This window comes from Haliotis rufescens, unplaced genomic scaffold, assembly GCF_023055435.1.
Source record: "Haliotis rufescens isolate VD_foot unplaced genomic scaffold, xgHalRufe1.0.p SCAF_1, whole genome shotgun sequence".
Classification (NCBI taxonomy): domain Eukaryota; kingdom Metazoa; phylum Mollusca; class Gastropoda; order Lepetellida; family Haliotidae; genus Haliotis; species Haliotis rufescens.
Window position 1 is genome coordinate 62,313,845 of NW_025963779.1, and position 12,451 is coordinate 62,326,295.

Below are 12,451 nucleotides of genomic sequence, written 5' to 3' on the forward strand. Positions count from 1 at the left end.
TCATCATTTTCAGTAGATTAGCGCATCCAAAAGCTCGGACACCCAAACCCAACCCCCTGTAATAAATTACTGGTCCCTAAATCAAGTGATCTGAAACACATTTTGTTTTAAGCCTATTTGCAAAAAGAAAACAAGCAACATACCAAGCACAGTAACAGGGAGAATAGACAAGCCGTTATAGCGATAGTTGCGCCCAAAGTAGGGCAGAGAGGAGTAGGGGGACAAACTACCTCCCCCGGACCCATAGCTGCCAGCATCCTCAATCTCCAGCGTCCACTCCCCTTCTGACCGCTCCCCCCAGAAGTGGACGGACAGAAACGGCCAATTGTTGAAGTTTCCACCCATCGAATCATTTGGGCGTCGTGGTAGAAGTGTGGATCTCGTCCCACTGGGAGAGGTGAGGTATATTTTGACGTCACCGCGACGGTGGGCATTTAGCGACACTTTGGCCTGGACGTGCTCCAGGAACCTCACCTCCCTGTTTGTACCACCACATCCATCTGTTCGGATTTTTAATGTTACTTTTGTACCTGATAACGCTCTGTAAAAAAAGTTGAGAAAACTTCCTCACTCAAATCCATAAAGTCATAATTGTCGCAAAACTATCATTACAAGTCTTGAGAAATGGCAATATCACACAACATTAAACACACTCTAAACACATTATTCTTATGCATAATGTCCAGTATTCTATCATGGCTGCAGGTGAGCTCAAGGTCATCATTGCTTATTGGACAACAGATAATGTTGTACAGTGTTAAGTGTACCATCTCTCTCAGTATGAAATGCTTTTCTTTAAATAAAAATAGTATCTCTATTAGGTCCAAGCTATCCACTAATACACAACAGATCATGCCAAGACATATTTCATTTCTTAATCCACATGTATTCATGCTGTAGGTGAATGATCAACTCCAACTGGAAAGATGTTGTTTGCTTGTTTGTTTTTGTTGTTTAATACCGTACACAGCAATATTACAGCTATATGACGGTAGGCTGTCAATAATGGAGTCTGGGTCAAACAATCCAGTGATTGACATCACAAACAATGAACTACGCAATTGGGATATGACATTTATCAACCAAGTCAGAGGGCTTGTCCACCCGATCCTGTGAGTTGCCCTCTTATGACAAGCAAGGGTTGGTGAAGACCTATTCTGACCCAGATGTTCACAGCTGTATAAAGCCAGGAGGTAGTACTAACACATTCTGCTGCGCGGAGTGAACTTCACAGATGTGCTGCTCCGGCACGTTGGTCCACTGAAGGGCAAGGTCAACCATCTTGTCTCCGTCCATCAATCCATACCCATATCTCAGACTCACTAACAACAGACAAAAGAGTCAGGTGAGGGTACAGTTCAAAAAGTTGCAGGATAAAACACTTTTATTCCAAAAGCATTGAGACAGATGCCACCATCAAAAATAATGAAAATGTTGACATAATCAAAGATATTTTTGTCCAGTAAATCCTACGTCACAATCATTTAATAAAGTTGATGGCGCTGCAGAGTTTTCGACTTTGTCAAATTGACTGTTTTTAACTCAACTGACGACAGAGATACCGACCTTAAACTGTAAATCCCCTCAACAATTGATTTTGTCATATAGAAAACTTGTAGAACTCTTAACCTTGCAGGCCAAAATGAATTTTATCTGACATTAAGTTTTTAACAGCTCAATTAACATGATTAAAGGGATATGAAATATGTTAATGTCAAACATGTATCACACTCAATAGGAAACCAAACTATCAATTTCTGTTGATCTGTTATTCAGGTACCAACAAAAGGAAGTAATCTCTCATTACCTTTCCTCTTCAAGGCGTTGACAACCCACTGTCCATCAACAAAGGGTTCTGGTGTGGCAGCCATCAGCGTGATATACTGGACGTCCCTCCACGTCAAGCTAGGGCTGAAACAGCACAATACAAGGTGAGGGTACCTGGTGTGACTGTGGGTACAAGGTGTGACTGAGGGTACCTGGTGTGACTGAGGGTACATTGTGTGAGTGAGGGTACATGGTGTGACTGAGGGTACCTGGTGTGACTGTGGGTACAAGGTGTGACTGAGGGTACCTGGTGTGACTGTGGGTACATGGTGTGACTGAGGGTACCTGGTGTGACTGAGGGCACCTTGTGTGACTTAGGGCACATGGTGTGACTGAGGGTACATGGTGTGACTGTGGGTACATGGTGTGACTGAGGGTACATGGTGTGACTGAGGGTACATGGTGTGACTGTGGGTACATGGTGTGACTGAGGGTACATGGTGTGACTGAGGGTACATGGTGTGACTGAGGGTACCTGGTGTGACTGTGGGTACATGGTGTGACTGAGGGTACCTGGTGTGACTGAGGGTACCTGGTGTGACTGAGGGTACAAGGTGTGACTGTGGGTACATGGTGTGACTGAGGGTACCTGGTGTGACTGAGGGTACAAGGTGTGACTGAGGGTACATGGTGTGACTGAGGCTACCTTGTGTGACTGTGGGTACATGGTGTGACTGAGGCTTAATTGTGTGACTGTGGGTACATCGGTGACTGAGGCTAAATTGTGTGACTGTGGGTACCTGGTGTGACTGTGGGTACATGGTGTGACTGTTGGTACAAGGTATGACTGAGGGTACATGGTGTGACTGAGGGTACCTGGTGTGACTGAGGGTACCTGGTGTGACTGAGGGTACCTGGTGTGACTGAGGGTACATGCTGTGACTGTGGGTACATGGTGTGACTGTTGGTACAAGGTGTGACTGTGGGTACATGGTGTGACTGAGGGTACATGGTGTGACTGAGGCTACCTGGTGTGACTGAGGGTACATGGTGTGACTGAGGGTACATGGTGTGACTGAGGGTACAAGGTGTGACTGAGGGTACATTGTGTGACTGAGGGTACATGGTGTGACTGAGGGTACATGGTGTGACTGAGGGCACATGGTGTGACTGAGGGTACAAGGTGTGACTGTGGCTACAAGGTGTGACTGAAGGTACATGGTGTGACTGAGGGTACATGGTGTGACTGAGGGTACATGGTGTGACTGAGGATTCATGGTGTGACTGAGGGTACAAGGTGTGACTGAGGGTACATGGTGTGACTGAGGGTACAAGGTGTGACTGTGGCTACAAGGTGTGACTGAAGGTACATGGTGTGACTGAGGGTACATGGTGTGACTGAGGGTACATGGTGTGACTGAGGGTTCATGGTGTGACTGAGGGTACAAGGTGTGACTGAGGGTACCTGATGTGACTGAGGGTACAAGGTGTGACTGAAGCTACATGGTGTGATGGGGCTAAAAGATGTGATTGAGGAATGGGGTGCTGGGTACACATTCTAACCCAGATCACAACTGGGTGAGGACTACAATGAAAGTTTGAGGGTGGTGTGCATGGTGTGACTGAGACCTACTTTGCCAGGAGGGCGAGGGCAACAATCTCGGCTGTGAGGGTGGTGTGCATGGTGTGACTGAGACCTACTTTGCCAGGAGGGCGAGGGCAACAATCTCGGCTGTGAGGGTGGTGTGCACGGTGTGACTGAGACCTACTTTGCCAGGAGGGCGAGGGCAACAATCTCGGCTGCGAGGGTGGTGTGCATGGTGTGACTGAGACCTACTTTGCCAGGTTGCCAGGAGGGCGAAGGAAACAATCTCGGCTGTGAGGGTGGTGTGCATGGTGTGACTGAGACCTACTTTGCCAGGTTGCCAGGAGGGCGAGGGCAACAATCTCGGCTGCGAGGGTGGTGTGCATGGTGTGACTGAGACCTACTTTGCCAGGAGGGCGAGGGCAACATTCTCGGCTGTGAGGGTGGTGTGCACGGTGTGACTAAGACCTACTTTGCCAGGAGGGCGAGGGCAACATTCTCGGCTGTGAGGGTGGTGTGCATGGTGTGACTGAGACCTACTTTGCCAGGTTGCCAGGAGGGCGAGGGCAACAATCTCGCCTGCGAGGGTGGTGTGCAGGGTGTGACTGAGACCTACTTTGCCAGGTTGCCAGGAGGGCGAGGGCAACAATCTCGGCTGCGAGGGTGGTGTGCATGGTGTGACTGAGACCTACTTTGCCAGGAGGGCGAGGGCAACATTCTCGGCTGTAAGGGTGGTGTGCATGGTGTGACTGAGACTTACTTTGCCTCGAGAGTTAGGGCTACAATCCCAGCTGCAAGGGGTGCGGAGGCAGAAGTTCCTGTGTGAGAACTTGTGCACCGGTCATGGAGGTCCACCGTTGTCTGTCAGCAGTCAGGATGAAAAAAAAAGGAGGATGAATTAGCTTCAAGGATATATTTTCTGTCTGGTGTTTTTTTCGCATTGAATTTTATTGTATTGTAAACTTAAAAAGTCAACGTATCATGTAAACTTGAAACATCTGATAAGGAAATGGGAAGAATACCCATAGGTTACAAAGAGAAGAATAACTTATGACATTTGCACATATTCATTTCAGCATTTCTGCATGTTGACAGTTGAAGCAACATAATGTCACATGGCTTCACTGTTCATATCACAGATTGACAACATGAGAACAATAGCATGATTTCAGTGTTTCAGTGTAATGACACGGCTCATCAGACATTTCTTCATGTTCTTGAATCTCAACGAAAAACAAAAAGTAACCTGGTCAAATCTTGTATGATCTGTCCATCTCGAATAAATTTTGTAAGGCTAAAACCATTCCTTCCTGGACAGATAAACTGTAATTCCTCCAGCTAGCATCCTGGATGATCCAGCGTGTTGTACCTCCATTCTATGATGCTGTACACCTTGGACCCATTCTCCATTCTCTACCATAGATTTGTTTGGCCAGTGCCATCCCCAAAGCCATCACCGTTACCAAGCACATCACACAGACCCTCCTTCACTCAGGAGGGTCCTTTGTTTGGGTGGCTGAGTTCAGTGTTAGCTATCCATATCGGGCTCAACACATAGCTGTGGTGATGGTTAGCTTGAGGGCAGCCATAATAGAACAGAGCTGTAACACTGTGAACCACAGAGGATGTCTAGCTTGTTGGTTATTCTCTACAGCTGCTTGAGGTAACTCACGATCTGCTTCTCGTTGTAGGCGCCACTGCTGTAGGTGGTGGCAAGGGTGGAGCTGCACTCCTCCAGGTACCATGGCTTCGTCCCCTTCTCAGAAGTGCTGCTGATGGAGAGGGTGTAGATACTGTTGGTATACCCATCACAGTTACAGGAGTCTTGCGCACTGCCACCGTTACCGGATGCCCACACAAAGATTGATCCTTTCCCACCTCGGCCCTTCACAAGATAGAAACATGAATTGAACAGGGTTAGATGAAAACATCAACACAACTGATGTCGATAGACTACCGCAGCCCTTCACATGATATGAATGCACTGAACTGGGTTACATGAACACAACTGAGGGTGTATAGGGACAATATCAACTGATATCTAATGCTGTCGTTGTTGTTTGTTGTTTAACACCACACTCTGCAATATTCCAGCTATATGACCGCGAGGGACACCAGAAATGGGTTTCACACATTGTACCCATGTCGGGAATCAAACCATGGAGCTTCGGTGTAGCGAGCGAACACTTTAACCACTAGGCTACCCGACCGCCCCCATAAAATGAGAAGGAGACTAATGAGTGAAAAGATTTCCCATCATAAATGTTCTCCCTTGAATTGACATATTTCTCTACCTTTACGATGCCTTCTTTAAATGCTTTCTTGGCGAGCGGTCCAGGCCCGTCAACAACTCGGCCATCGTCATCCGGGCCCCAGCTGGCAGAGTAGATGTCAATGTGAGTGTTGTTGAAGCTCAGTGATGTTGCCTCAACAGCATCATATACCTCACCATCCAACATACGTACACCTGAAACACAGGAGTAAGATACAAGTGTGCCATCCATGTATATGACACATGCAAGAGATAACACAAGCAAACTGCATTATCACGATCTCCTGCCATGGGGCTCATGACAATTTTGTTTGTTCATAGTAGTGAATATAAACTATTAAAAAAAAGTCCTATAAAGCCATAAGAAGAGAAAAAAATGATTAAATCGTGAAAATAATACACACAAAGATCCCTCTCAGGAAAAATAATTTATGGCACCAATTCTTAAACTGACAAGTATCTCTTAGATAAGCTAACTTTAGTAGTTTCTGAGAAAACTTGTCCCCACTGCAGACACTATGCACCTTATAAAATAACATTGATCAAGGCCCACAACTGTGTATGCTGAAAATCTAAAAACATCTAGCCATAAAAAATATTTATGGCACCAATTCAAACTCAGTCTTGATAAGCATCTCTTAGATAAGCTTATAAACTTTCATTCATGTAACTTCAGTAGTTTATGAGAAAGGGTGTCCCCTCTTATGCACAAAGTTGAAAAGGATGAACAAAGGGCCATAACTCTGAAGAAAATAATTAAGACACCAATTTTCAAACTCATCTGAGATCGTGACAAGTAACATCAGTGTGTAAAATTTCATTTCTTTAACTTCAATAGAGTTTGAGAAAATTTGTCCTCCATTGATAAGGGACAGACGGACGGAAGGATGGAAGGATGGAAGGATGGATGAACTGCATTCCCATATCCCCAAACCCATATTGCTTATACATGAATAGGAAAACCTGTCTATTTATAGATTTCATATAACATGTCACACTTATCAGTGTAGAAGTGAAAATACGTCAATATTTCACATGCCACAATTTTCAGTTACAAAACACAAACAAATGATAACCAGACATTTACTGGACAGAAATGTGTGAGTACCTCCAATTCTGGACCTGTAGGCGATACCGACTCCACACTTGGAGTTGTTGGCCGCTGCAGACACCTCCCCTGCACACCGCGTGCCATGTCTGGAACACACACCTCGCATTGCATTCCAATTGTACACCTCAAAACCGATTGTGGAACTCTATTCCTTTATGAGATCAAAATTTTGTATCTTTGTACACATTCAAATACATATGAAAATGCATGTCATTACCTCTGGGAATATACATTGTTTAGTCATCAGCGTGTATTTATGTTTAAAACCATATATCACATCAACAGACTACAGACCTGTTCTCGTTTGTGGGATCATATCTCGGCATGGGATCGTTATCATGGCCATTGACATCATAGCTCGCGTAGGGATCCTGCAACAGAATGTGTCTCTGGGTCCAAATTTGATGTAATTTCAAGAAACTTTGACATTGGCACATAAACGTGGCAGAAAGGAAACACAATCAAGCAAGTGTGAGTGAGTGAATGAATGTGTACGGTTTTACGCTGCTTTTAGCAATATTCCAGCAATATCACGGCGGGGGACACCAGAAATGGGCTTCACTCATTGTACCCACGAAGGGAATCGAACCCGTGTCTTCGGCGTGACGAGCGAACTCTTCAACCACTAGGCTACTCAACCGCTCCCAATCAAGCGAGAGAGTTGAATCATTTCCAATAAGGAACTTTCTAATGGTTAACTTTGATGGTACACCTCATGACTCCCATGACACAGGGCTTGCAGCTATATTCCTAGCCAGTTGTTTCTCTGTCTATTTTCTGGAAGATGTTTTGTTTGCTTTTTTTGTTGTTTAATGCTGGACTCCAGCTACTATGATGGCGGTCTGTAAATAACCGAGTCTGGACAAGACAAATCAATGATTGATATTATGTGCAACAATCAACATCTTCAGAAATGAAGAATCATCTTTTATAAGATAAAATTAGATTGGGTAAAGTTCAGATTTCAACATAACCATGACAGAAAGTGAAAGCCTACATAGTTGTCAATGAGATCAGCGTGGTTCCTCTCTATCCCATCGTCCAGAATCGTGATGACGACGCCCTTGCCCGTGTAACCACGCATCCATGCTGGTATGACATTCATGTCAAATCCATTAGCAGCCCCGCCATGCTGCAACGAACAATAGTTATCAATCGTGAGATAAGAAGTCATTCATTTTACTGCTGCCATCACAGGGGACAGATGATTATGGCATCCATTAGTGAAATGGCATCACAGCAGTTTCACTTGAAGTGCAAAGAAATCCTTCTCCTAAAAGTACATACTTACTGTGCTACTTAGAATCTTGATCAGGATCCCTATTCTACTCTCACGTCTTGTTCCAGGTGCAACCTGAACGTGATTGCTTGGGGACATTGCCATATGAATCATATTCAATACTGACATGAGATTGATGTATTTCCAACTTCATTTCTGGCCACATTTACATAAGAAAACATCTTTAATACTCCTTTATATGAAACATCTAAAAAAACAGAAGGATATTTGATATATAAATACAAATTGGTTGCCTCTTAAATCTCAATCTCAGAGTGCAAATTATGAAGAGATTCTGCTGTCAATCAGAAAAGGTGGCGCAGCAAGGTTTGGCCACACTGTGTGGGTCACATTCATCGATAACATGGCAACACATGATATATCTCACAATAGTATCACTGACACAGGATATTTAACAATCCTCATACACCTTACTGTCACATGATGGACCCTACTGTCACATGATGCACTTAACTGTCACATGATACACTCTACTGTCACATGATACGCCCTACTGTCACATGATACACCCCACTGTCACATGATACACCTTACTGTCAAATGATACACCTTACTGTCACATGATACACCTTACTGTCACATGATGCACTTAACTGTCACATGATACACTCTACTGTCACATGATACACCCCACTGTCACATCCTATTGTCAAATGATACACCTTACTGTCAAATGATACACCTTACTGTCACATGATGCACTTAACTGTCACATGATACACTCTACTGTCACATGATACACCCCACTGTCACATGTCACACCCTATTGTCAAATGATACACCTTACTGTCAAATGATACACCTTACTGTCACATGATACACCTTACTGTCACATGATACACCCCACTGTCACATGATACACCTTACTGTCACATGATGGACCCTACTGTCACATGATGCACTTAACTGTCACATGATACACTCTACTGTCACATGATACACCCCACTGTCACATGTCACACCCTATTGTCACATGATACAACTTACTGTCAAATGATACACCTTACTGTCACATGATACACCCAACTGTCACATGATACACCCTACCGTCACATGACAAACCCTACTGTCACATTATACACTGTACTGTCACATGCACACCCTTCTGTCACATGACTGTCACATAATACACTCTACTGTCACATGACACAAACTACTGTCACATGAAACACCCTGTAACATGATACACATTACACACACACACACATATATATATATCTGCTTACCAGGTACCACTGGTCGCTGTAGTTGGGGTCATTCAGATGAAACGGAGGTGCAGGCTGGAGGTCCCTCTTCACCCTCTTCCTCTCGATCTGCTGCTCGAACCACAGCACCTGCAGCAGCAGCAGCAACAACACATTCAGCACACCATGTGACATAATAAACAACATTCTAGTTTTCCTCCATGGTCCTGAAGATGGAAAGTATGCATTCAAACTCAACCAAGGTTTACCACAAATGTAAACTGCACAAAATGTTGTCATGTTGCACAAATGTAAACTGCACATAATGTTGTCATGATGTTGCACAAATGTAAACTGCACATAAGGTTGTCATGATGTTGCACAAATGTAAACTGTACATAATGTTGTCATCATGTTGCACAAATGTACACTGTACATAATGTTGTCATCATGTTGCACAAATGTAAACTGTACATAATGTTGTCATCATGTTGCACAAATGTAAACTGTACATAATGTTGTCATCATGTTGCACAAATATACACTGCACATAATGTTGTCATGTTGCACATTTGTAAACTGAACGTATTGTAATCATGTTGCACAAATGTAAACTGAACATATTGTTGTCATGATGTTGCACAAATGTAAACTGAACATATTGTAATCATGTTGCACATATGTAAACTGCAAATAATGGTGTCATGTTGCACAAATGTAAACTGTACATATTGTAATCATGTTGCACACATGCAAACTGCACATAATGTTGTCATGTTGCACAAATGTAAACTGCACATAATGGTGTCATGTTGCACAAATGTAAACTGCACAAAATGTTGTCATGTTGCACAAATGTAAACTGCACATAATGTTGTCATGATGTTGCACAAATGTAAACTGCACATAAGGTTGTCATGATGTTGCACAAATGTAAACTGAACATAATGTATCATGATGTTGCACATATGTAAACTGCACATAATGTTGTCATCATGTTGCACAAATGTAAACTGCACATAATGTTGTCATCATGTTGCACAAATGTAAACTTCACATACTGTTGTCATCATGTTGCACAAATGTAAACTGAACATAATCTACATTCATGTCCTGTTGTACAGTGGTACACTTGACTTCAAATTCAACAAGATTCCATATGTTTTTATTCAAATACTTTATTTGAAACAAAAACTAAGAAATTGTAACATGGCTACATCAGAATTCACCAGCAAACGTTACAGATGTTGAAACAGTGAAGTTGTGAATAGCCTGTATTGTGCACAAGTTGGGGGAGATTGATTTGCAGGGTGCAGCCATCAGAAAGGCCTGGTCACACTAAATACCTTGCCACCTTCAGTCATCAGTGACCAACTACTTGCAAAGCTTATGTGGGATTAACAAAGTTAAAAAGTCGAAAAATACATTATTCATTCCTTCTCAAATGTTTTAGGCAGTAACAAGAAAATTACAATTTGATGCCAATTATCATGTGTAAAAGTCCCTACTGGTGTGAAGAGATCTTTTGTGACCAGATGTGTTCCCCAATATCAAGGCTGACTCACAATGCAGGACATTGAGTTATACCACGGAGAATTATCTTTTACAAATATTCCTGTATCTGCACAGTATGCACACAAACCTCTCAAACTCGGTACACACTGGGGGTATCACTACACCGCTGCACAATACCAACATGATCTTGGATGATAAATGGACAACATTGATAACGGCTCAAATGACCCTTAGCAGATACTGATGAAAGTCTACTATGTACATGGCAAGTATAATATTGTACAACCCCCACACAGTGACAATATATATGTCTTCATGGTATATGCCATTCAGCAACTGATGTACTTAGGGTATATGTCATTTGGGGGCTATTGTCCTCATGGTATATGTGATTCAGCAACTGATGTCCTTCTATATGCCATTCAGCAACTGATGTCATTATAGTATATGCCATTCAGCAACAGATGTCATCATGGTATACGCCATTCAGCAAATGATGTCCTCGTGACATATGTCATACAGCAACTGATGTCTTCCTGTATGTGATTCAGCATCTGATATCCTCATGGTATATGTCATCTGGGGACTATTGTCCTCATGGTACATGTGATTCAGTAACTGATGTCCTCAAACCGATATCCTCATGATATACTTCATTCAGCAACATTTCCTCATGGCATGTCATTCACATGTTCACATGGCAACAATCATACACCATTATCTACACATGGCATATATCATACACCATTATCTACACATGGCATATATCATACACCATTATCTACACATGGCAACAATCATACACCATTATCTACACATGGCATATATCATACACCATTATCTACACATGGCATATATCATACACCATTATCTACACATGGCAACAATCATACACCATTATCTACACATGGCATATATCATACACCATTATCTACACATGGCATATATCATACACCATTATCTACACATGGCAACAATCATACACCATTATCTACACATGGCATATATCATACACCATTATCTACACATGGCATATATCATACACCATTATCTACACATGGCATATATCATACACCATTATCTACACATGGCATATATCTATACCATTATCTACACATGGCATATATCATACACCATTATCTACACATGGCATATATCTATACCATTATCTGTACATGGCATCAATCATACACCATTATCTACACATGGCATCAATCATACACCATTATCTACACATGGCATATATCTCTACCATTATCTGTACATGGCATCAATCATACACCATTATCTACACATGGCATCAATCATACACCATTATCTACACATGGCATATATCTATACCATTATCTGAACATGGCATCAATCATACACCATTAACTACACATGGCATCAATCATACACCATTATCGACACATAGCATATATCATACACCATTATTTACACATAAATATCATACACCCGGTTATTTACACATGGCATATATCATACACCCGATTATTTACACATGGCACAGAGCATTCAGCAACATGTCAACATGGCACAGAGCTTTCAACATCATCATGATCATAAACACGGCATAATGCTGATGACTTCTTTTTCCATGTGTTCCAAGTCCAGTCGGGTCAGAATTGATTTTTCTTCAGTGTTCTTTGCTGTTTTTTGTCAAATTGTTCAAGCTAAACACACTGCATCCTTGGGCACCATACCAGTTACATTT

General features: G+C 42.6%; 1 protein-coding gene across 1 annotated transcript in view; it reads right to left on the bottom strand.

Annotated features, from left to right (window-relative positions):
* Positions 1-12,451, bottom strand: part of LOC124112581 (proprotein convertase subtilisin/kexin type 5-like) — a 73,249-nt gene that overhangs the window by 15,786 nt on the left and 45,012 nt on the right. Inside the window, exons 3-12 of the mRNA XM_046472748.2 lie at positions 9,262-9,369; positions 7,733-7,867; positions 7,030-7,106; positions 6,733-6,821; positions 5,647-5,819; positions 5,025-5,237; positions 4,113-4,213; positions 1,808-1,911; positions 1,205-1,322; positions 231-541 (exon numbers count right to left, since the gene is read on the bottom strand). Of these exons, the coding sequence (XP_046328704.2) occupies positions 231-541; positions 1,205-1,322; positions 1,808-1,911; positions 4,113-4,213; positions 5,025-5,237; positions 5,647-5,819; positions 6,733-6,821; positions 7,030-7,106; positions 7,733-7,867; positions 9,262-9,369 (1,429 nt within the window). The remainder of the gene's footprint in view (positions 1-230; positions 542-1,204; positions 1,323-1,807; positions 1,912-4,112; positions 4,214-5,024; positions 5,238-5,646; positions 5,820-6,732; positions 6,822-7,029; positions 7,107-7,732; positions 7,868-9,261; positions 9,370-12,451) is intronic.